This window comes from Prionailurus viverrinus, chromosome B3, assembly GCF_022837055.1.
Source record: "Prionailurus viverrinus isolate Anna chromosome B3, UM_Priviv_1.0, whole genome shotgun sequence".
Lineage (NCBI taxonomy): Eukaryota > Metazoa > Chordata > Mammalia > Carnivora > Felidae > Prionailurus > Prionailurus viverrinus.
Genome location: NC_062566.1, coordinates 62802318 through 62829852, shown reverse-complemented (window position 1 = coordinate 62829852; position 27535 = coordinate 62802318). Strand labels below are relative to the sequence as shown.

Sequence of the window (27535 nt, the reverse complement as noted above, 5' to 3'; positions counted from 1 at the left end):
CACACAATAAGTACTCCATGAATATTTGTTAAGTAAAGGAATGAAAATAAATGTAATGACATAAAACTATAAAATAATAGCATGCAGTCAGGAAACAGTTTTAGTGAGTTGTCCTTTATACTGAAATGTTTGTTTGCTGGTTTTCAAGAGTGAATTTCCAACACTTCACACATTTTAGAAACCATCACTGACACCAAGATATGAAGCTATCTAACAAAGTTGGAATTGACTCTGTTCTCTAAAATGTGTTCCTCTTTCATACAGCAAGTTTGCTTGCTCTAAGGAGTATACTCCTAAGATTTTTATAACCATATACATAGTCAGGAAGAAGAGCTCCATAACATGGTGAATTCATTCCTTGAAAAAACAGAATAGAACTTTCATCAGTCTCTATATTGTACGCGGGAAAGGAAAGAAAAAAACTACTAACCCTGCCAATATATCAAAATTTCAATCAATCCTCAATAAAATGGAGAGAAAAGGATGACTCAAACTCATAGTTAAAAGGAATAAAACCAAATCACAAAACTGAAGTAATTCAAACATAGTTAAAATTATCTAGTATCATTTCAGAACTATTTATTGAAAGTATGAGGTATTTAAAAAACATGCTATTCTATAACACTGTCCAATAGTGTAAAAACAATACCACAAACACCAAATACCACACAAATTGAAGATTCCAGACCAAAAGAATCATGGGTTAAATGCTGTATTATTGTTGACTGCTGGAGAGCTGTGCTCTTCTTTTTTCAATACTAGAAGAAAGCGTATGTGGTATTAGTTGATCACTCTGTAAACCATCTTCTTCACTTTCTAGAGGTTGAGCAAACATAAGACCATAAAGCCCAGCAAGGGGGCTAAAAGCTAAGACCACCACTAAATTTAACAGTTAGCACCTTTTCTCTGTTGAGTTTAGAGACATCTCTTAATTCAGAAGTCAAAAACCCATGCCCTTCATACTATCTCAAATATCTTTCTAACCATGCTCTTGGATTGTAAGTACTCAGAAGGCTTTTCTCGGATAAACCTAGAATGCTAAAACCTCAGTCTCAGGCCCCTCATTTTAACAGCAAGGTCCTGAACTGATAGAACTAGTTTCTCTATTTCCTGTTCCTCATTCGCCCTCTCCTTCCTACCCTCAGTCTGAAACATAAAATCAATTCTTGGGAAAGAATTAGAGAATCCTCTTATTCCTTGACTATCGTAAAAAACATATTTCTACACAGGTTGTCACAGCGTTATCAAAGCACAAGATTAAGGTTATCCAGGAATCTTCTACTCATTCCTCTTCCTCCCTCCACATCTCTCCACTTCCCAAGAAGTATGTATAGTTAAGAAACTGCTGCTGGTGAGAAGTACATGCTTCCTTGTTGATGAGAATGGGTCATTCTACTGTGGGATAGCACAATATGATCCTTAATGATTCCTACAGAATTCTAAACAGAGAGATCTGATATGTCATAATTTTTTTCACAATGCTAAATCTTGCAAATTACAGTTTACCATTCTGCTAACATAGCCTAAGTTATTACATTTTTGTCATATTCCCTTTTAGTCTCTATTCATTGTTCTTTTTACATAGATGCTTGTGAAATTTGTGTGTATGTGTAATTTGGTATCTTTTTATATGCTTTCATGTGCTAATATATAGTTTTCAGCACTTACTTTAAATCTGTGTAAAATAGCCCATTTAATTGGATTACTTACTTCGCCATTCCACAATGTTATATACCTCTTAGAATAGTAAATTCCAGTAGTATGCTGTTCCTTGAGAAAGCCACTCTATACTTTTCTATTTTCCTAAATGTGTCTCTTGCCAGCTCTAGAATACCAAATATAAATGAACTTGTCCATCCTTCTCATATTCCTTTCCAATTCCTGTTTTTCCTGACAAAGTTTCACTTGAGATGCTATAACCAGAATCAAATGAAACAGACTAAGGGCAGGACTTTCAGAGCTTATAGAAAGATAGGATTCCCCCCTCCCTTCCTTTCTTCTATACACCGCCCCCCCGCCCAATTCTTTTTCTGATTATTATGAGATTTAATGTATCTTTTTGTCTATAAAAGCATATTTGACTGATGTCAATACTTCCTCTATTCCAATCTACCAAATTTGGGCCAAGTGCAATTTGTATTAACGGCACAGAATACAGAAATATCTTTGTCCCTTACTCTACCCCTATAAAATCTGGTAAAAGTTTTAGGTTTGAAATCGGAATTTTCTATGGTATGCTTTGGGAGAGGGAAGATAAAGAGGGAAGAGTTAGGAGAGATGATCCCTGACTATTGCTATAGGAATAGAAGCCGAAGCCCCTAATATCAATAGCATGGTTGTCATGGCCACATCACTATTGTACCAGTAAGTTAATTCATTTAAGTATTAAGGGGAATGCCAGTTACAGGAGTAAAAGGAAACCACAGCTTTATGGGTCTAGCAGATGCTTGCCTTATTACTTTCTGGAAATTGTGTTCGGCAGGTTTGCCTGTTGGTCATAGGTGCGGGGGTGTCATGCCAGTGAGCTTCCCATTTAACTCCGTAAGTACCCTGACAACAGCTGCAGCAGTGTCAACAGAAGCAGAAACGAGGTTCCTGGCAATAACATGCCCGTAACAACCAGCTTGCTAAAGGGACCATTCAGTCTTCTGGGTGTCAGCAAGGTCACAGACTGCAATGGTGTGACTTGCTTTCCATAGTGCCAACAGGTCAAGACGTTGAGAAGTTAAAGGTGAAGCTAGGTTCGCTCCTGTCCCAAATATGAGAAACATGTTGGTCCTACCCTGTAAGTAAGCTATTGTTGCAAGATAATGAATACATCAGTGTCCATCACAACAGAATCAGTATCATAATCACCTCATATGATGCTGATGGATTTTATCCTAGGAAGACAGTGAAGGGCTCTCCCTTGACCAGAAGCTTCCTATTTTCAGTCTTGAACCTCATACTTTCCATAAGTAGAATCATAATGTTATGGCTAATGAAAGGGTCATTGATGGCAATATTTTCTACCTTGCAAATATTTTCAACATACTAACAGGGAGCCCAATATGATCCAAGTCAGTTTAATTTGATATTCACTACCTTTTATCAGAACTGTGTCTGCTAGCAATGCAACCTGGTGATCAAGGAGAATGAGTGCCAGGGCTATTTTTACAAAGAAGTGTAAATTGACTTGGGGATCCCTGTCATGATTTAAATAATAATTCAACCTATTGTCCTGCAAACAATAATTCAACCTATTGTTTTACTACGTGCTTGTTCACTCGAAGGCTAAACTCCCACTGCTTTGGTCCCTGGCATTTATTTATTCATTTAAATAAGGGCGGGGAGGGGGGTACCAAACATGGGCAAGCCACCATGCCCACACAAACCTGGTATCTTATAGCATTGTTTCTACTAGGAATAACTCTAAGCACACAGACTGCAACATTTACTCCCTTTTTGTGATAATTAACTTTTAATATTAAATAAAATAGGTCTTAGCTTAAGTATGCATTGTATGAATTTACCTATTCAGTACGTTGTCCATGTACTTCTCTTTTATCTCTGTCTCACTGCCCATTCTCTTTTCAAAAATTATTTCTTCTAGTTTCATGATTATCAATAGTTATAATAACCTGAGATATGGAAAAACATTAGGAGCTTCCTCTCACATTCACATCACTTTCTGTTGAAAATTATGCCTCTCACTAATATCATGTTTTTTTACGTTTGAGCAAAGTGGTGCTCATGAATGCTAAAGGAGCCTTCTTATCAGCATTAATGTTTAGATTAGTCAAAAATTCAATTAGTTCTCTAAACTGCTGACATGGGCCAATTGCTGACAACTGTAACTTTTCCTAGGAACCTTCATCATATTTCACATATAAGATGAAAAAGATAGAAAAGTTAGTTGCACATTACTTTTCTTCAACTTCCTGGTGAAAAACAAACGTGTAGTCTCTGTTACACACACACACACACACACACACACACTTAGGAACCACTGAGTTGATTTAAGTACTGGAAAGTCAACCCAGCTGTTTGTTTTCAAGTAAATAGAGCAAATGTGTTCCTGAAAAATTAACCACAAAGCAAAATACTGATCATATTTTTGTTCCTTCATTAAGAAACTTTAAAAACTCAAATTTTTATATTTATCTTCTGGAGGAAAAGTAGAAAGCCATTCTTATTTAAATTTTGTTCATGTACTTTTAAGGGTGGCTATATTTTAAAACAGCTCTCAAGAGTTTTCCTAATCAGGGTAAGAAGGACTATTCAGTGGTTCAAAGACACTCTCAAGCCAGACCTTAACTTATCTAAGTTTAGCATTCCCAAAATAAGTTCAGTTCTTATCATGTAGTTAGTAGATATTCTTAACTTGACTTTAATCTCTCATTTGATAAATAACCTAGAATTATGATGCTTTAATTGCCCTAACTGGAAACTAATAAAAACAATGGCTTTAAAATGCTCCCTTAGGGTACAGAGGGAAAAACTTACTCCTTCAAAGCCTATTTATGCAAACTGATGTTTAATTTTAGATGCTATTCTGGGCTTTTTTATATTTATAATTAAGATATAACTAGTTATATCGGCACCAACACATCATAGGAATCTGTACACATTAATGAAGCATTTTATGTTGAAAACTACTACAGCTGGAGACAGCTATGTAGGGATTCATAATGCTATTCTCTCTACTTCTATACATGTTTGAAATTTTTGTCAACCAAAAGTTAAGGAAAAAAAGTTAAGCATTAAATGAGACTTTGTGTAGTTACCAGAGTGAGAGGAAATGAAACAAAACACCACCAGAATCTCTGCATTCCTATTTCCAACCACTGTTCGTCTATTAATAAATAATCTCCCATTCAGAGTTTTGTTTTCTATTTATGAATCCAAACTATCAACACTCAATTTCTCATGAGTTAAAAAATTGTAAGCAGTTAACATTGGTGTCTTTAATAATCCTTTGTAATATAAATTAATGTATATGAAGTGAAAGGATTCTAAAGATTATTCGCCATGCTCAAAATGGGAAAACTGCTTAATAAATTAAATATGGGATAAGCATTTAAAAAGGATTTTTTGAAAAAACTAATTGAAATAACTCTTGAAGCCACTTACATAATACAGAAAAACTACAACAACAAGTTGTTATGCAGACATCTATTAACTTATCTGTGGATGTCTCGGTTTGCTTGTTTTTAATATGAAATTTATTGTCAAATTGGTTTCCATACAACACCCAGTGCTCATCCCAACAGGTGCCCTCCTCAATGCCCATCACCCACTTTCCCCTCCCTCCCACTCCCATCAACCCTCAGTTTATTCTCAGTTTTTAAGAGTCTCTTATGGTTTGGCTCCCTCCCTTTGCTTTTAATTCATTTAAGTCAGCAGTCCAGGCACCTAGGTCTCCTTAATCTCATTACTAATGCCAGGGTGGTGTGGCTATTCGTTTGATTGGGTGAATTGTTTTCTGGCATGAGGGTCTTTCATCACTGATGTATTAACTGACCATCATAAAATGATTGCATCATCTATTGTTTGTTGCCCAGAAAATATTGTGTTTGAGCAGCTGTATTCATTTAAATGCATATTAATGCTGCATTCCCCTCTCTGAAGTACGGAGGGTTGTTCTCATTGAGATTTACTCAGCAGTTATTTCTATAATAATTTCTGAAATGCTTTATTTATATATCCCATAATAAAATACATTACTTGCCTTTTAATATAAGTAACATCCAAAAAAAGTGATCTTATTATAAAAGATCTTTAGTTTTATTTTCAATTTAATTGACATTAAATTTTAAAGACTGCCTCCTTTTCAAATTTTTGGTTTCCCACCCCACATGGGCTCTGGGCAGTTTGGCAATCTTCAGACCCCGTTTCCTTTCTCCTTAGAGATCATTCCAAATATTTAAAATTCTCCTCAAATCCCTTAATTACTTCTATCATCTCCACCCATTTGAGGGAGATGGCTTTGCCTCGAAATAGCAGCTGCTGGATGGACAGTCTTTATCATTCTGTTTCTCCTTTCTAAACATAGTTATATCCTCTGTCCAGAACTGACCTACCAACCTGTGCTCTGTGCACAATCACTTCTGCATCTTCCTGGATCTTATTCCATCACTTGTACCTTCAGTAACTTTTTTATTGGCTGCATTTTCTTAATTTATAAACACATCCCATTCTCTCTCATCTTACAAAACTCTTGCCCTCTATTGATCATCCATTTTCTTCCTCCTCAACAGAACACTTCATAGGGGAAAGAACAAAATGCCTATTCTCAACCCTAAATAATAGCATAACAATAAGTAACACTATGTTAACTCATTCAATCCTCACAACAACTCTATAAGGTAGGCAATTTTTAGCCCCATTTTATAAAAGAAGAAACTGCGGCACAGCGAGGTAAAGTAACTAACTTGCCCATAGTCATGTAGCTAGAAAGTGGCAGCTGGGAAACCAGATATGAGTTCAAGTTCTTTCCCACTATGCAATACTTCCTCCCCATATTTACTCACATGGTTTTGATTATTAATTATATGCTGATGATCGCTACCATCACTTTATCTACTCTTGATTTCTATTTAGTTTTGCTGCCTCCTATTTTGAGATACCTTAATCTCAATATATCTGAAAGACGCAGCCTTAATCGCTCCTCTCCCTAAGCTTCCTCTACGCTACCACAAAGTACAACTCTATCTACTTTTCTTCTTAACTCATAAGCCTTCAATGGCTCTCCATTACCTACAAAATGGGGTTTACAAATTTTTCAGTAAAGCACACAATTTTCTTCATACCTTGACCCCAAATTACCTTCTTACTCCTACTCCTGCCCTTCCTTATACACATCCTCTAATCACCAGCCTTTGGGAAGTATGTGCCATACTTTGTCACAACCCATGCACCATGCATAATGTTCTCTCAGTTTAGGAAGTCATTTTTAATCTCCTCTTGATGAATCCTTGCTCACCTGTATTATCACCTGGGAAAGGGGCTGCCCATCCTGCCCCTTTCCCAGATAAAAGCGGATCTCTCTTCTACTTCTATATCCCCATAACATTTGTTAAAAAAAAAGTAATAACTCTATCATCACAATATAATATTGTACTGTCATTAATAATCTAGACTATGAGCTCTTACAGAACTGGGACATTCTCTTATTGATATTTGTATTCAGTGCCCAGAACAAGAGCAGTCACTCAGAACATATATGATGAATGAATAGATGTAGCTCTTCTTTAATATTCAAAATCAATGTGCCCTGGACATGGGAAGATAAATTAATACATCATAGGAAACATCATAATCTTAATTAATCATTATTTGCCCATGAAATGCCTAAAAACTTAGCAACATGCAGAGGATATTTTTGTTTAAATTTTAATACAAGTATAGACTTTCTTTCTTGAAGTGCCACTGAGCAAAGAACTCCACCATCTACACAAGCAATCTTTGAGTAAATAATAAAATATATTAAAACAAACAGAAGTCATAAATGTTAGGCCTATCTCTAAGTCACAAGACTTGGTCATAAACAATCATCAAATTATAAACTTTACAAAATATCCCCATGAACTAAACAGTGAAGTGTTAAGTCTCAATAGTTTTCCCCACTACACTAATTCCTTAATGAAGAAAATATCTGGGCTCTGGTATGACCCAGTTATGGTATTTACCAAATGGTTTATTAAATTACATTTATAAATCACAAAAACAGCAGTTTACATGCCCAACTAAATATAAGTGTGAGGTGGACTGAAGCTGTCTACTGAGCCTCAAGGGTGGGAAACACACTGCTCTTAAGTTTTGCTTATACGAATAAAAGTAAAGTGTATAAAGTAGATCTTTAAAGAAAAATTCAACCAGAAAGCAATGTGATTTCTACCATGTTTTAAGCAGTTATTTCCTCTGCAAGCATTTCCTCTTAATTCTACTAAGGAAAAAAAAGTAAAGATTACAAAATAAGGTGATGAGAGAAATTCAAAGTAACAGAGTAATGATGAAATACCCAAGCGGTTTTGTTACTTACGCTACAATGAAGTTCATTACATATGTCTTATTCCTTTAAAAATTGATGAGTATCTCACTGACAGTTTTTTTCCTAATTTGTATTAAATTCTAATATCAACATTTTTTTTATTGCATTTAATAATGTCAATAGTATTGAGTGATTCTGATCCTAAAGTGACTGTGTTGCTTATGTGCTAAGGTTCACACAAGGGCTGGTCTAAGTTCAGAGTTCAAAATAATTCAACTTTTAATACATATAATGAAAAATTACACCTAAGTCACTCACCAGAACACAAAGGCAACATTAATATTGCCACTGTAGACTAAACAAAAGCAGGAGTGATCAGTCTTTAAACTTTTACTGTTTTTCTAGCCTTAAACAGGAAAAGCATTTTGGAAATACAGAGCTCATTAAAGACACCCTTTAAACTACTGTTGGAACTTAGGATTTCTGCCTTATAGGTGGAACTCTGAACAGAAATTTATTGACCATTCTTACACTTGTCAGAATTTTACAATTTTATACTCTACAGAGAACAGCTGATGTTTGACATAGCAAAGTTCATTATTAAAACCATAATATGCCAAATCCAAGACACAAAAAGAGAAATAAAACTTCGATTTGTTAAGAAAAACCTTATCGTGCACAATTTACTTTTCCTCCTGCATCACCAAGTTTATATTTTTATCTTACTTAGGATTGATGGCCTAAAATAAAATGAATTAAAATTAATTAATTGAAAATAATTTAATACAAATAGCAAACCGCCAAAATACTAGAACAAAACAAATCTCTAGGAATGCTTAAATAAAAATTCTGGAGCTTGAAAAAGAGCTATTTACATGCTTCCCTGCATTAACAAAAGGGCAGGTAATAATGACGGCTTGTATGACAATATTGTCTTTGTTAGTTTAGCCCCAACAGAACTAAAGATTTCCTGATTACAACTTTGTAATCTAAGTCAACTGAAAAGATTTCTGGGGAAGGGAAACAAAGAGGAGTCTGAGTGCTAGCATTAAAGTGGAATATATTACCTAAGTTTACTCTTCAGTGAGGGACACTGTAAATAAGGGGGGCTCCTACTTGGACAGCCCATGCTAGGTCATGACCTGAACTCACTGTACTGGTGAAAAAGAGAAAGTTGTGCTGGAGTCTCAGATTTGCACGCTCCTCTGCTTCACCTTCAGGATCCTGTAATCACATAGGGCCTTACAATGAATTGTTCACTCTGTACTGTATCTCATTGTCGGGATTTTTAAACAGTTGCTTTTTTATTGTAATGAGCCAATTATGAGCCAGTCACTCAAGCAGTCATTAACAATAGATTTTTTTAATTGCATTTTTAATGAATTTTATTTTGGATAAAAGCCCTTAAAAGTACCTATGGCAAAGGGTAATCATACATTGAATTAACAGCAAAATCTGTTTAATAATGACTTGTCTTTTATTTACTACAACAAAATAAATTCCAGTGAGAACGCTAACAAATTGACAGTGTCAGAGAAAAAAAAGGCTGGGGGTTGGAGGAGGGAGTTGTATCGACACTGCTAAAAAAATTAAAATGAAATTATGCCTTTTCTTGCATTTAGTTATGTCCTTGTTCTTTCCTAATTTTAAGCCACAAATAAAACACTATCTGATCAACATAGACCTTGCGCTATATTTAGAAAATAATCAGTTATTATTTTATCCCTAAGCTATTAAACAATGTTTAATATAATTCTAAAACACACCAGATTGAAAGAAAAAACAATCAAATTTAATGAACGCATTTCTAAAGATGAATGTAATATATAGGTATGTTAAAAGTTATTTTTTAAAACTGTTGCTTAAATAAAACACTAGAATGTAAAAATCTTCATTCATTTCAAAACATTTTTGTGTATGAATGGAAATGTCCTTGCTGAAGATAAAAAGTGACCTTAATGAAAATTTGAATGAGCATAGTTTATTATCAGAAACAAAAATGTATTTTTTAAGTTGACTCTGTTAAAACCTCCTAAATCTTAATCAAAATAAAGAGCCTGCTACTCAGTGTGATTTAGTAAATCATTAATTAGGAAGTTTTAAGCGTGCACACTGACACTAGAAAAATTTTCTCTTTAGGGGTTATACATATCATACTCTGGTTGGATTTTAAAATCACATGTGCAAAGAGAACAACAACAATAAAAAATATATGTGTGTGTGTATATATATATATATATATATATATATATATATATACATACATATATATGTATATATATGCCTAGATTCGTAGAAAAAGTGTCACTATACACTATGATTCTGTAAAGAAAAAAAACTTTTTTGAATGTTCAAAGTCTTAAAAACCTTGCATTATCTGCCTCAAGAATGGGCTGACTGAAAGCACGAGCCTCTGCAGCCTCTGGTTAATTAATCTGCCGGCTGAATGACAGTGCGCCTAGGGGCATGGCGCTGGCATCCTACACAGGGTCCCAATGTGCTTTAAGCCTTGTATAGCTATATTCTGCACGCCAAGACTTTGCCCAACAAATAGCAGAGAGGCCTATAGAGCCTTTCTTCTTTTGAGACATTCCATTTAATTAATATAATCCCTCTTTATCTTAAAGTTTTAATAAATTTAGAAGGTGAGACAAAATCAACACATTTATGACACTGAATGCAGTAACTAGTTGCTCTAACACTTTTCTTATGTACACAAAAGGCTTCTTTACAAGGCAAAAGAAAATGAAACCAAAAAAATGTTATAGCTCGTTCAGAAATTTTCAAATATGCTACTTGATCTGTTAAAAAAAAATATTTGTACAACCCAATGTTTAAGAATTCGATTAAATGAATCTGGTGATTTCCATTTCACTGGGTTTAAAGATTTTAATGTTCTAAAAATATAACTCATAACCCAACCCAAAACTCTTTGAAAATTGCTAATACCTAATCTTGAGCAAGGTAAGACGATACACACACACACACACACACACACACACACACACACACACACACATATATATATATATATATATATATATATTAGCAACAGGATACAAAAGACATTCTCTTAATCCCTTTTACTGCCAGAACAAAACATCTTTCAAATCAAGATAAAATCGCTACATCATGAATGTTAATATCATTCTGAGAAAAATAATACCTTATGACTAGAAAAGACCATCCCTTTAGGGAGAAATGTTGTGTTAAAGTGGATTATTCTTTTAGTAGTGTAATAGAATGGCTTCCACCTAGTCCCAGATGGAAAATCAAAATCTGCATTTAAATGGAAATATTTTAAAACAGATAGAAAAAAGGCTAAAACCGTAAGGAATACCTCCTTCCTTACATTTTAAAAATCCAAAATGCTTCATGTGAACTTTTCTGGAAGGTATGGCTTTTAGATTTTGTTTGTATGTTTGTTTCACTTTTATGAAGAGCTCACAGGGCAACAATTTCAGTTTTGTGATTAACACATACTATTTAAGCCTATTTTATCAAATTTACAGATTGGATCAAGAAGTTGGACTGCAAAATTTCTATTATTACAAGAAACAGATTTATGGTCTAGGTTTATGCAAAGTTAAGAATGAGTCCTCTATTTTATTCCTACTTTTTAACCGTGATGTTTTACATGCAATTCTTACAAAGAAATAGCAGTGCTGAAATTAAATAAAATCTGAGGGTTTTTTTCTTTTTTTTTTTTTCTTTTTTAGCATTTGACTCAAATCACCACTATGGTGAGAGTAAAAAAAACAGCAAAATGTTAGGCAATATTATAACAACTGCTCTTTGCGACCTGAAAGATTATTTTCAGTTCTTCAATAGTTGGGGCAATTTTCTTAAATCCTGAAGAAGCCTGACAGCACTGCACATTTCTTAATGCTTGCATTTACTTTTACATTATAAAACAATAAAACAGCAGGATAATGTTCATGCAGTTTAGAGACTTGTAACATTACTACAAATAATTCTACTGTATTATGGCAAAACATAAGCTTTTTAAATGTAGGCTGCCGAAAGAAAAGGGCAATCTATATTCATTGAAAGTACATAGACAAATAAGATTGGAAATATAACTAAAATGTTGTTCCTAGTTCTAAAATAATGTTTGAAAAGGTTTAAAAAAGCAAAAGCTAGATGAATTTTTTGGGTCATAAATTAAAATACAATTTATTTTCAAGCACGGTGCTTACTGGCAAGGGAAAGGCTTCCCACATTTCTTTCTTCGAGTTTTCAACAGACTACGTGGCTTCAGTCATTTCAGGAACCAACCATGTTAGATAATTTGATCATTTTTCCTCAACAATGTTATAGATCAAGATATTTTGCAATTTAAAGATGCAAGTGTTTTGATGGTGGTCACATTTGACTAATGGACTGCAAATAATGGGCCAACCCGCAGAAGCTGGTCACAGCATCTCCTTTCTAAAATCAGCCCATCTTCTAATCTGTTGTAGGTTCTGATACATCCTTAGTGCTAGAAGCTGTCCATTTTTTATACAGGAAATTATGTGGATCTCTTTATTTAAAAGACATGAAACACCTCTTATTTAAAAGCATAATGGGAATAACTTCTGCATATGTATTGGGTGATTTTCTCACTTTCAACAGGTAACTCATTTTAATCCAGTTGTCCATGCTTCTCCTAGTGCTCATCATAAGGATGAGAAGGAACAAAGCATTTTTCTGCTGTCATCTAATTCTCCTTTACACCAGCGCCTCCATCCCTGGTCCCAATTCCCCACCCCTCACCCTCATTCCCAAAACTTTCACAAGAAAAGTTTTTCAACACCATAAAATCTAATCACCCACATCAACCTAGAGACATGTCATCATTAGTCTACACTAAACAGCCAACTAAACCGGGGAAGCTGTACATGGGACCATCACAGAATGCCCAAGACTCAGAGATCATCTAAATCACCATGCTTTACCACTGCCTAAATTAGAGAACTGTAGAAACATAGCAAATTATGTCTTAAAAGAAAATGTATCCCCACATCCTTGTACGTATTAGACTCTTATAGCTAATATGTAGAGCGAATATATGAACAAACTGGCTTTTAAATTCAAATACTCCTTTTCTAAATAAATGACACTCTCAGCAGGGAACCAGAGTCTAAAACCTTACTATGCAAAGTGGGGCCTCAGACCAGCAGAACTGGCATCACCGAGGCACGTGTTAGAATCTCAGGCTCCACCCGGACCAACTGAATCAGAACTCAGATGTTTAATAAGATTCCCAGATGGCTCGTCTACATAGTGAAGTTTTGGAAGTTCTGGTCTAACTTTTTTTCTCTAGTTGTACCATTTATTCATCATTAAGAGACATAAAGGCTTAAGGACAGAAGAGCTTGTACTCATAAAAACGTGTAAATGTTACAGATGACCCCAATTTAAATAATGAAAGAGAAAACAGGGAGAAAATGTACGCAAAACTTTAGCAACTAAATTAGATCTAGATCCTGCAATCTTTGTTTTTAATACCTGAAAATCCACGTATAGTTGTGGATGAGCATGCACAAATACATGAGGGAGATGAAAGAGGAAGACAGGAGAAACAGAATGAAAGTGACAGGAGAAAGAAGAGAATGGAACCACAAAGTGTACACAGTGCGTAGAGGCAGATATATTTAGAGCTGGAAAGAAGAAGAAATAAAGTGAGAACCCAGCTGCTTGGGAAAAAACAGCAATACCCCCTCTGGACAACACTCCCACATACCAGCCTAAGCCGGTGTGTTGGAATGCTGTTCATATCACTAACAACAAACTGCCAAGCAATAAGCATTAAAAGAGTAAGTATGTCAAAGAAGCCAGCATCCCCTAATACTAGTTGTATAATACAAGTAAACACAGAACTAGTTCTGGAAAGCAAAGAGACCAACAGCAAAAGGTAGTTATAATACCAAAAAGGTGATCTAATCCTCTTTTCCCAAGGTGTAAATAACCATTTAGTTATAATTACCATGAAATGAACATTACTTGTTTTATTCCTACAAATGAATTTACCATTATTATAGAATTATTGTTACTATACTAAGTCCACTAAATTCAAAAGAGTAGCACTACTGTTTTATTTTTCATAACATAATAAAAATAGCCAACATTAATGATAGAAGTTCATTTTTAAAAAAAGGAAGCATAAGATATTTTCTATGGGATTTAGTGAACATGAAGTAATGGCTTATACCTACAGTAATAATTTGTAGAGTGTGAAATATACCTAAAATATTATGCTTGATATTAAATATATATACCCAAAATGATCAATCTCCTGTGATTAATCCAATAGTCTATCAGCATTTATTTAATGAGAAAATTGGAAATAATTTCTAAATACTACCAAACTTAATGATGCCAGTAGAAAATAAACCAGTTGATATCCAGAGACTACAGTGTGGCTAGTCAGAAAATAGAACTTATCAGAAAAAAATGAGTTTTAATTCATATGACATCTGGAACTTAAAAAAAAATAACATATATGTATCTATTTCTGCATCTGTGTTCATCCACATGGCACAATATTAGTATGCAATATACTAAAACTCAGCCCACTTTGTGGCAGATTATCTATTGAATGTAGTCCCATTAAAACACTGGAAAATGACTTCTCACAATATGGGGGGAAAAACATCACCCTATGCCTTGCGTTACATGACTGAGCTGCCCTAACACATATCTCTTTGGTTTTGTTCCAAGAATAAAATGCAGTCAAAGATGGGCAGAATGCTACTCCCAGCTTGTATTCACCACATGCCAGGAACTGTAAAAATAGAATTCCAAGTTGAGGTTTCAGACACATTAAACAAAGACTTAGAATTTCAAAATATAAATAATGCATGCATAAACAGGTATATTATTTATGGAAATCAACTAGGCAATATGTATCAATGGCCTGAGAAATAATCATATACTTTGAACCATTAATTATACATCTAGAAATCTATCCTAAGAAATTAATATTTTTAAATGTTGACAATAATTGATGTACCCACATCAAAGTGCTATTTTTTATACTAAAAATTAGATTCAGCCTAATTTACAAAATTAGGGAATCATTAAGGAAATTATTATACAGCTACATGATGGAATATTAAGTAGCCATTAAATTATGTTCATAAGGAGGTTTTAATGGCATGGAAAATGCTCCTGATATTTTAAGTTAAAAGAAAGCAGTCTACAAAGTTATACACACAACTGATTATACATGTGTGTGTGTCTGTGTGTATCCATGACAGTATGTTAAGTATATATGCGTGGAAATGCGTCAAAATGTTAACTCTAAATGATTGAATTTTGAGTAAGATCTTCACATTTTTTTCTATTTTCATGTGTTCTCCTTAATTTAGAAAACAATTATCCTAAGTATCAAAGAATATTAAGGAGTAATTTAGATTAAAAAAAAAACCCAAGGCGTGAAGAACAAGGGTAAGAACCCTGTGAAGTTATAACAAAGCTATTTTCACTGCACAGAGAAAGTACGTGTGTCTGCAAGAGGAGTACAAAGAACCTAGTCTCAGAGGAAAGAAGCTTTCTGGACTACCTAAGAGGCAGAAGACAGAGGACAAACACAGATAGTTAAGCATAAAAACAATGAAAGTAAAATAAAAGAATGCAGAAAAGTCAGATGTATTAGAATTTAATAACTACACAAAGAAAGCAAAGGGGATCTCATCAATGCCAGTGTTATTTTTACTACGCAAAAGCACGAAATAATGGCAGAAAATAAATGATAACCATTTTAGGAGGCTTATTCCAGCGTTTAGGTTAAATATAAGAAACTAGTTACCAATAAATCAAAACACAATTTATAGATCTTCATTTTGTTTTCTAAAAGTTGATAATTACAAAGACTGTTTTTTTCTTTTGACAAACATAGTTAAAACACATCTTTAAACTGTGCAGATAATGAAAATTATACACTCAAAAATGTGTATAATCCACAAGCTGTTGGTTTTAGGAAACAATTATTTTAGCTAGTTTATTAGTAACAGTTAGTTGTAACTTAACTATATTTTCCCTTAACTTTTCTTGGTTGTAAATGCTTTGTATCATTTCCATTTCAGATTGCTTGACTAATCAGTTGATTCCAAATCAACATAAACATAGGGTGAAGAGTAGCCACACTAAAGCCATTATATAAAACAGAATTCAGTGAATGCAAGGATTTACACACAGTAGGGAATTGGTAATTATCAATTAACCTGAAAGCAAAAAACACCAACCTAAATTTGGTAGCTTCTAATTATATAAAATCTTCACAAACTAGGTAAGTTTTATCTATCATGTAGCACTGTTTTGCCTAAAATATACACAAATAACATTCTGAGAAGAAACTCTGTGCACAATACAAGCTACTCAAAGATGAAGACCGAATTTCTATGTTAAGTATAAATGTTTAAGAACTCCATGTGAAACAAGGCCCATTGATATTAACTTAAAATTAAAGTTTATAATATCACCTAGCCTCTGACAGAATCTGATCTGTGATGGCCCTAAAGAATGTCTGAAATAAATGTGAAGATGCTTCTATAAATAATGGGGGGGGGAGGGGGAGCAGCTACTGGCCTTCCAAAAACAATTAATTTAAAATAGGAAGCAAATACTGTCTAATAATGACCTCAGGATACACTGAACTGAAAGTCTGATTCAATTTCAGTGCTAAATCATACTTCAGACTTCAGCAAACATCTTACAGTAGTACTGTGGAGGAAGCACTGAAAACCTATGTTAATGTATAGTCACCTGCTCTCTATTGAAGAGGACCAGGATAGGGAAGAAACCTGGAGATTCTAAGACTCTAAGAATAAATGATAAATTATTTCAAGGTATTAGTCAAAATTATGCTCTAAATCAAAAGTCATCAGTATAATTCCCAAACAGGCACAGATAGAGCAATACTGAGCCTCAAAGACCACAGGATTCTTAGGAGAAACTCAGCAACAATGGCTAGACGATGAAGGATGAATGCCAAGTCATGGAACAAAGAGATACACTACAAGAAAAATGGAATATTTTTAAAAGAGCAAAGAATTCGCTACAAATAATTTCCATGAATACATAGCAGTAACTTTCTCCCTCCCTGAGACAGGCACTGTGCCTTAATCATCTATGTTTCTGGCAACTAGAAAAAAGCCCACAACTAACCAAGAGAAAAAAAGTAAATGTATATTAACCTTCTGCAACTCATACAGCATGTGTAAACATTACAAACAATGGTTATATAGTGTGTGACTTCTTATCTTTGCACTTCTAGCACTTATCATTTTATTGAAGTTCAAAGAAAAAAGTGTATAGAATAAAATCATCTGAAGAAGTTTCTCCTCATACCGTTTTCTCATATAAACTTCTCAAATTCTTAGTGATGTGACCATTTTCTGCCCACAAACCCTTTCCATTAAGAAGTTTTTAGCAAATGGACTCCTGGAAGACCCTGTAGAAAAACTAAACCATGGAAAATATTCAATTAATTCCAGTCGGTATCAACCTAATGCAAAGTCTAAAACAAACATACTGAAATGCACAAGCTTTGACATATTCACCAGTGTGAAAGCAACTGATCCTATTAAACAATGATCCTATTAAACTAGTTAAGTATGAGCAATCTTCCATTGTTCCCGTGCAGAGGAAACATTTTATCTAGTGAGTTGGTATATTATTAATAATATTAATATTACATTAATATTAGTTAACATTACTATTACTATTATTATTCTTAATGTGATAGTTAACATTTACTGAGGCTTCCTTTATGATCTATTTTACATGGATTATCCCATTAAATGCTCATGACAATCCTATGATGTAGGTACTATCGCCAGCCCCAACTTTACAAATGTGAAAGCCACAGTGTAGAGAAGTTAACTAAACCAAGGTCATATAGCTAGCATGTGGTAAAGCCTAGAACACAGACAAGTCTGACTCCAGAAATCCCACTTATCTCTTGTAGGCAAAAAAAACCCAAACAAACAAACAAAAACACACACACACACAAAAAAAAACACCAAAAACAAAAAAAGCATTTGTTATACACAAAATTGGTTTTCTTAAATATATGTAATTATAAAGATATTATTGGTCATCATTATAGTCCAGTGATGGAACTGAGGAGGAAATACCACTCAGTCAATCCTGATACACCCAGAGGGGTCTGTCTCACTTAGAGAATTCCACGGTATACATACCTATTTTGTTATTTGTAAGCAATGCTACTTATGGCTCCACCCAAATCTTGCTTATGGCTCCAAGAGATTTTGAAATAAAATGTGTATTCAAAGATTTTGCCACATTTCTCTCATGAAAGACTCATTAAAAAAATACATACTTCAATATTAGCTCCTAATAACGAAAACTGAATTAATAAAAAAATAATAAAATGCTACTCTTTTTCTAGGGTTTAATCTGTTTCATTCAGCAGCAATGATCTCATTTCACATTCTACCACCTTGAAGAAATTTAAGGGATTTCTTTGGAGGACTGCTATAAAATTATCATTGACATTTTAATTAAAAAAAGAAATGTATGTAGAATAAACAGGACATTTCCTCTAACAGTCTGCAGTGGCTGCTCCATTGCTTCTTTGTACAGTCTTGGTAAATTATGCAGGCTCTCACTAGACAGAGCAGCTGTATTTCACTGTCTTCAGTAATGTAATCTACATTTATCATTATTTTAATTAAGCAGATTCTTAATTTGGTACTTTCATTGCAAAGAAAAATACCTTATTCATTTTTTTTTTTTTTGTAGACAGCATCTTGTCAGTCTTATGAACCAGAATTTAATTTTAAACATGTTTCTTACTGCAACTGGTCACTATTAAAAAAAAAAAAAACCTACCATATTTGGTTTCCATTTCATTCTATTGGTTTCAAACACTGGTTCCTTCTCTATAATATTTTTTTTTAAAAGATACTTACATAGTTCTCAATTTTAACCCAAATGATATACTAAAAACAAAATGTGGTTTATTATAACATTAAATTCAGGATTACTCAAAATCAATATGAAGCACAAATAAGAACTTTACAAGAAAAACAATGCTTTAGTCAATGTTGAGAAAATTTAATTCACAAGTTCTTTGTGCAAGATTATTTTTACCATCAGGTCATTTGAAATGTCAGAATCTTTTGCTAAATCTATCACTGTGGAATGCAACAGCTTTTAATCATCTGGAAGACAAGTTTTGAACAGTTTTATTCATTTCCCATTACTATTTGTGGTCACAACAGGTTGATTTTTAAAAAATAAACTGGTGAATTACACTTGAAGTGTGCTTGTTTAAAGGGTTCACATAGAAACAATTATTGTAATAGAATGTTGCCACATTAAACTGTGCATTTTAAAACATATGGTATCTCAAATCTTCTGTGTCAATAATGGGAGGCCTGGTACTCAAAAAATTCTGTATTTAGCACACATTAATTGAGCATCTTTTATGTGCCAGGTATAGAATTAACTGCTCTGAATTCAAATCAAAGCAGCACAAAGCCTTTGTACGAGAGACAGAGAGAGAGACAGAGAGACAGAGAAAATTTATCTATGTGTACACACACATATACATATATGGTATAGCACCAAAATGGTTTTTAAACTTTGTTCCTTCAAAAAGAGACTTGAGCCCCCATCTCCACTTCAACCAGAAAAGCTCCACTTTCATCTATTTTTATAAATCAGTCTTTTTCTGTAACTGGGTAGAGAAAGCAAAATCCACTTACCTAGAAAAATGTGGGCTCTAGACTTCTACGGAGAACACAGGTAAACAAAAAGTATCCTAAGTTTTCCCAATACACCCAGGGTTTGAAACAGGAAAAGACTCTTTGTTTGAGTTTCATTTATTATCAGTTTTCACAAGTTGCCAAACATTGGTTTGCTAGTAAATGTCCATTAGAGTTTATAAACATGGCTTATTTAAGAAGTTTGGGGATGAAGTCTGTAAAGACTTGAAAGTTAATGCACATCTCATTGTGTCAGTCCACATTACTGAGGGATGCCATGTCAGCTTTCAGATTCACATAAATCATTGCAAGTCATGAGACAGAAATTTTTGAAAACTCTAAAGTGCATTAAATGTGCTCTACATTTTTATTGAAATGTCTCTGTATAAAACGATGCCATTTACCTTCACACTGTGATTTTTAGAACAAAGTAACCATTTGGGGATTTGTAACAACTTGGCCAATTAATATACATTATCTCTAATCCCTCACAAAAACCTCAAAAGATAAACACTTTTTACTCCCATTTTGCAGACAAAAAAGCAGGCTGAGAGATTAAGAAATGTGTTCAATATTACATAGTGAATACATGGAGAAGCTAGGATTGGGCCCATGCTCTTTTTACTAAAACCCTTTCAGAAGGAAAACAAACTTAGCCCATGGAATTTTTCTCTTCTGATCACAGCTAAATATGATGCCTGCTTTTATTATCATCTAATAACTTCACATAAAGTTGTGTTTACAATGAAAAATTTAGCTATCAATATATACAATCAAATAGGTAACCAATAAAGAAAGGAAGGGAAATCTAAAATTTAAATCAATGCTAATGAATGACAAATACTTTAGACATTGTGTAACTCCCTGGGTTTGAATTTAAATAATGTCCTGTATAAAGCCTGTGTTACCCAATCCAGGGACAAGTAAAAGTTAAGTTCTAGGCAGCCACTTAGGCTCTAATTAAATAGAAGAAAAGAGCACAAAGGAACTAAATTATTTTTAAAAATACTCCTATTGGAACTCAACTTCAAAAAGATATTTCATGAAGAGACAGTACAGCTTGTAAGATTCCTTCTATCTCAAATTACCCTGATGAATGTCTGATAAAACTTGAGATTTACCACTGGGTAACAACAAGAGGTAGCCAATAATTCTAAATGAAAACTCAGAATGGTCCTTTGTTCCCTTTGTCTAAAGTAAAGCCGCTCGTGAAAAACAAGAATGTCTAGTCAGGAAAAAGGAGTCTCTTGTCTGAGCAAAAATTAAATTTAAATATCCTGCTTCTTACCTGAATATTCCAAATCATCTACATTTATCTACTGTTCACTGAAAGACTACAGAGGGCACTGTTGCATCAGCTTTGAAGCTTTACAATAGAAGCCTAGAAAAACTGTCTACAATGTATAATTTCTTTAAAGGGTCAAACGCATGGAAATCTACCAAGCTTAATATAAGGGACAAAACCAAAATGTATGTTTTTTTAAAAATAGACTGGACTTCAATAGGGCAAAAAAACTTAACAAAAACAACTGTCAAATTGAGAACACTGCACCGCACACATTTTGCATTTCCTTTTGTAGTGCTTTCAAGAGAAAGGTAACTAATCATAGCACCTCCTTATCCAATGGAAACAGCAGCCCATTGCAGAATCCTTTTTACAATCAATAGGAAAATGAATGTGGCACCTCATGCAATCCTTCCATAATTCTATCAACAGAAAGAATGCAGTCTGTTTGCATACTTTTGTCTAAAAGGCCAATTCCATTTGTCCCCTCTTTGGGTAAAATGACAGCTACAGATCAATCACTCTCACATGAAAGTAAACACACTGCAAACAAAACAAAACAAAACAAAAAAAGGATCAAAACTGAAATCCTCACCGTTTTTAAACGTAATTTTGTTACACACAGGAACTCAAACTCAAAGCAAAATAGAAAAAACAAGTTTTTCCTCACAGACACGTATTTCATGCTATTGTGCAATAGTACTGGGATACAAAATTTAAAAGTTACAACAATATGCACAAAGATTATAATTAGATATGAATAACATTCAATTAAGCTTCCATATATTTTCTGTTCTCTACATCGTTCCTCTTGCGGTTCTTTGAAACTAAATTCAATTAAGTATAGTGCCAAAGTTTTTTTTTAATACATATGTTTGCAATGTATTACAATAAGACTAGTATAAAAAATACAAACCTTTTCATTACACTACCACTTAATTCTTTCCACTTGTTTACTCACCAAAAATTTAGATTTCTGACACTACAAAGCAATACAAAAATAAAAGGGAAATCATTGTATTTTGGTGACTTAAAAATAATGTCTTGAGTTGCTGAACCTCTGTAGAAACACTAGCATTAGCTATAAGAATTACAATGTCATGACCAGGCAACTACAGATAACATGTAAAATGCGAAAGGAGGACATTCTGCTAATGCATGTCAGATCGCAACACCACATCACGTATTTGATAAATCAACATTAATATAGGTACCATCATAAAACTAAGGCCTCTAATAAAGAATCCCAAATTCCCCAGAAAAACAGTATACAACTCATTTTGTCACTCTCAAACTTCCAGAGAGATTAGCACCTTCTCTGAAATCAAAGTGCAGAACTGTGAAAGCGTTAAAAATTCTTCAATAATATGTCAACCTACTCATAAATCAAAAAAGAGGGGAAGGGACTTCAGATGGTATGTAGATTTCACTTTATGACAAAAGCCTTGGTTTAACAAGTTATTTTCAGCCAATAAAAGTCAAAAGTAAAGCATTGTTAAAGTGGCCAGCACTGACTCTAAGGCTTTAGCTTATTAAGTTAACCAAAATGCTACTTGGGTATTGCTCCCTTAAATTATTAATTTATGAGTTTTGTTCCGTCTCCTCCTGAGGCAAGGCAGTTTGTAGGTATGTTGAATGCATGTAAATAAACAGAAAGCTTTTATAAGAGTCTAATAATACACCAAACATAATAAAACAACCCCTTTTAATGAACACTGAATGCACAATCCTATGAACCAAGTTTATATAAATGGGCTATATAATTTAAAGGAGCTGTAAGATCCTCTAGGAAGTAAATGCACAAATTCAGAAAAATTAAACATAAACCTATTGATTTTCATTGATGTGATAAAATTCTTACAACAGAATCCAAGTGTTGCCGTGTGCCTATGAAGAGTATGCTGCATGCAATTTTGCAGAAATCTAAGAGGAAGTTCGTCAACTGTGAGAAAATTTATTTGCAATCTTGCTTTTCATCTACCATAAGTATGACTACAAAAAAAAAAAAATCAGGGAATGCCTTTTAAACATCCAGTGTATTTAACTGGATATGTTAGTTACTATTGCAGAAAGAAATGCAGGATATTAAAATCAATTTTGGTTAACTCTAATTTATGCAAAGCTTGATTGTGAGCAATAGCTGCTAAAAGGATGCAGCATTGTTGATTCATATACAAGCATTTTACTTAACTACATTGGGTAATAGCAGTGCTCCTAAAGGAGTATAAAAAGCAAAGTGATTAGCAGTCATTACTGTTAATTAGTGCTCACATTGCATTCCTTGGGATGAATCTCCTTTAAGTTGAATACATGGGAAGTTTATTATTTAAAGAACTGCCAAACCTCGCCTAGGTAAGTATTGGAATAAACCGTCAACTATCAGTAAACAGACTAAAAAACAGGGACAGATCAGCATCCAATTAGTATGTCTAAGTTTTTAAACAGGAAAAGGGTTGAAGGGAATAAGTAAAACTGGAAACTCATACTTCACATTCTGCAATCTCACTGATAAAAGGAGGAAATGTGTGTTTATCAAACTTGCTGTGAGTGCACAGTTCATTTGGAGTCCTGTAAACAATCGCCTGACTGCCCACTTCCAAATTCATGTGAAAATCTTGGAGATTCAGAGCATCATATTCAGCAGGCAAGGTCACTCTAGTGATGCCCTGGAAATGGGAAATTAGGAAAACGTGGCAATCAGAGGTTTAGGGCTGACGAGAAAAAGCCCTGAGGCTGGCGTCCTATCTTTCACCACTGGTCAGGCTGTCTCTGCTTATTCAGTATTAACACAACAGGGCTGAGAGTGAATGAGAAACACTCCACACACCTAACTGGGACATTGGCTTTCTTGTTTAGAAAATGATAGGCATTTGTCACAGGGAGAAAAACAGCAACAATAACCACAAAACTCAAACACAGCTTTCAAGAACAAGTTCTGAAAGAAAAACAGGCTCCTTGTAAACCTTCAGAAAAGGACCTAGGGAATGGCGACATCCTGTTGATTATCAGGTTTCCTTTCCTCCTAGACCATTCTGTGCATTTTAAAATGGAGGCCAAATCATTAACAAAGAAGCTTCAAATACAATGTAGTCATTAGAGGGAAAAAATTTAAAAGTTCAAATGTGCAAAAATTACACATTCTTAATACTTGCTACATGCAGATCTAAATACATCTTTCAATTATTTTTCTATACATATATTTCACAAATATGTTTTACAAAACTGTAATTATACCTTACAGGGTATTTGGTAATCTATTTGCTTCTTCTAATAACATGTACAGATATATTTCTGCAACTTCATTTTTGATGCCATATATTCCATTATATATATATATATATATATATATATATATATATATCATAATTCAGTTTGCCAGTCATTTCTTAATTTTTGAATACATCTGTATTTCTTCAGAATAAATTTCCCAAGGTAGAAACGTTTGGTAAAGAGAATCTATTTTTTGTGTCTGATGAGATCTTCCAAATTACCTCAGAAAGGCTGAACCAATTTATAGGGCTGCTGGCAGCACATAAGACACTCGTTTCTTCAAAACCAATTTCATTTCTTAATCCTGCCAAAATAATAGCAGCATTTTTGAGTAAGTGAGATTGCACATTTTTTGGTCATTTGGATTTCTTTCTCTATGAACTGCCTGTTCATATCCTTAGCCCATTTCTCTATTTGGAGGCCACTTTTTAAACATCAAAAAAACCCCCCAAAAAACAAAAAAAAAACCAGTGAGAGAGTCTTCTCAAATGCAACCTTGGAGGATCACAGAAAAGAGATTATTTTGAAGGTATATTGTAATTATATACACATTCAAAGACTCAATTAAGGTTGGTAACTTTATATGAGACTCCTTTACAACATATTATATTATAGAAGGAGGATTCCTATCCTGCCCAGAAAGAATAAAAAAAATTAAAAGCTGAACTAGTATAAATATTGTCTCATTGAAGCGATTTTTATTTTCTATAAATGAAAAATCATACTAATCTATTAATCTGGAATTAACAGCAATGTTCTGTTTTTTTGTTTGTTTGTTTTTATTTGTTTTTATTTTTCTGTTACTCCAGGGAACAGTTTGAACACACACAAAAAATATGAATTGCCTTATTAGCAACTTTGATAAATCATGGAAGGAAACTGTAACTACAGATGATAGACAAGTTCCTCATGCTATTATTACCCTGGATCAAGGACTTAATTAAAATGTTATTCTTGGGGCACCCGGATGGCTCAGTTGGTTGAGCATCCGACTTCAGTTCAGGTCATGATCTCACAGCTCGTGAGTTCGAGCCCCACGTCGGGCTCTGTGCTGACAGCTCAGAGCCTGGGCCTGCTTTGGATTCTGTGCCTCCCTCTCTCTCTGCCTCTAACCCACTCGCATTCTGTCTCTGTCTCTCTCAAAAATAAATAAACATTAAAAAAAAATTAAAATGTTGTCATTCTTGAGAAAAGTACTAAGGATAAGAAAAAAATGAAAAATGCCCTCTCTTCCAAGTCAATTCATTTAGGGCCTTTTCTCAGAGAACCAAGGAACTGACAAAGTAGCTAAATATACTGATTCCTACTTCATCTTCAGAAACAGACTTAGATTAGAATGTAATTTCAAACTATAGATCATGTCTTTTCCTTTTCAAACAAACCATAGCTTAAAGGTGTTACCTAGAACAGTGTTTCTCAAACTGTGTTAAAGACAAGGGTATTTTTCTCTTAATTTCTAAAACTTTGGAGACAGAAACATCTATAAAACACAATTAAAATAAAATATAAAAAAAGAGAAATTTTACAAACATATAAAATATGAAGCCAATTTTTTTTGTTATTAGATTCAACAGATATAAAAATACTCTCAAATAAGTATAAAAGTTTCCAAATGCTTATTTTCCATTTCTATAAATAGCTGACCTTGAACCAATAACAATCACTTCATGGACAGCACCAGCCCCTAGACTACACTTTGAGTAGCAAAGATTTAAAATAATTCTGAGAGCTCTGAAATGAGATCAAACACAGATAGATCACTTTGATCCTTGACTCAATAACCCCACTTCACCTTATCAAACCACATGCCCACCCCTCTGTCTCACAGTTAATTCACACATGCCTTATTTGTTTATATATGCACTATATATGTACTGTTATATGGTAGTATCTTCTTGATAACACAATGTAATGGTGGGAGGCAGAAGAATACAGCGATTAAAAGTACATATTCTACTACTTTCTACCTGTGTCACCTTGGACAAGTTACTTAAAATCTCTATATCTCAGTTTACTTATCTGCAAAATAAAGAAAATAGAGCAGGGTTGATAAAGATAAATTAGAATAATGTATACAACATGTAACAGTGCCTGGCAGATTGTGGTACATAAACAACATCAATTAAATTATAATACAGAAATAACTGAACAAAAATCACATGGCTGTAGGCTTTCTAATAATCAATATAAAAAGAAAACTAGAATGAGTTGCATGATTTACAGTGTTCATACAATAAAAACTGTCCAACAGTTATAGTTAAGGCAAGACTATTACAAAGACCAAATCCAGAGAAATATTTTACCCTTGGAGTGCCATAAAGTTAAATGTGTGATATGGTAAAAATGCTCAACAGCATCCTTAGAGCAAATATACAACAAAAATTTTGAGCGTCTCACTTGGACAAGGCCTCATGGTGAGCACTGCAGAGTATCCAAAATTGAAAAACACATACATAGTCCTTGCCTTCACGAGGTATAAACTAATAAGCAAGATATACTGTATATGAAAATAATTATGTAAAACAAGGCATAACATAATAACTTCCCTCAAAAGAAACTAAACACAACAAAAATTCAACAAATAAAAACTACACTTGAGGAAATCATCTTTTACATCCTTATCCTTCTCTCCTTCAACATCAAACCCAAGGGCCTATTATGAGCCAGCCAGACCACGTATAGGTCTACAAGTCTGCTGCCCCATCTGGTCCCCATTACTCCCTGCCTGAAATTTGAAGATGCCACTTTGCACTCTGTTCTCTTTGAGATTTTAATGGCGTTCTCAAGAGATACGTGTCATCCTCACCTGCTCGCAGATGCTCCCTCTTCACTCTTCATAAGACCCAGGGAGCCCCTCTGACCTCCAAGTACTGAGCACAGTATGTGCTACACAGTCAAAAGACAACTGATTCCAAGTTGAGTAGTCATAAATACCCCCCAGGATATAAGGCTTTCTGAAACTGAGGATGAAAACAGTACTTACCATGGGCACCTGGGTGGCTCAGTCAGTTAAGCATCCAACTTCAGCTCAGGTCATGATCTTACAGTTTGTGAGTTCTAGCCCCACATCACATTCTGTGCTGCCTGAAGCCTGCTTTGGATTCTGTGTCTCCCTCTCTCTCTACCTTTCCCTGCTCACTCTCTGTCTCTCTCTGTTTCTCAAAAATAAATAAACATTAAAAATTTGTTAAAAAGCAGTAGTTATTAAACTTCTGAAGAGACTAATGTGAGACTATGATAAAAATCTCTCCCCAGAAAAATTTACATATACAAAAAATTTGCACAGAA

At 34.0% G+C, this 27535-nt stretch overlaps 1 protein-coding gene across 2 annotated transcripts in view; it reads right to left on the bottom strand.

Annotated features, from left to right (window-relative positions):
• The window catches only part of DPH6 (diphthamine biosynthesis 6), a 173236-nt gene that overhangs the window by 112231 nt on the left and 33470 nt on the right, over positions 1-27535 (bottom strand). The window contains exon 4 of one of the 2 annotated variants that reach the window (XM_047863766.1): positions 23458-23643. The exons of the other annotated variant lie outside the window; for it this stretch is intronic. Within the exon in view, the coding sequence (XP_047719722.1) occupies positions 23458-23643 (186 nt within the window). Of the gene's footprint in view, positions 1-23457; positions 23644-27535 lie in introns of those variants that run through there. 2 annotated transcript variants of the gene reach the window in all.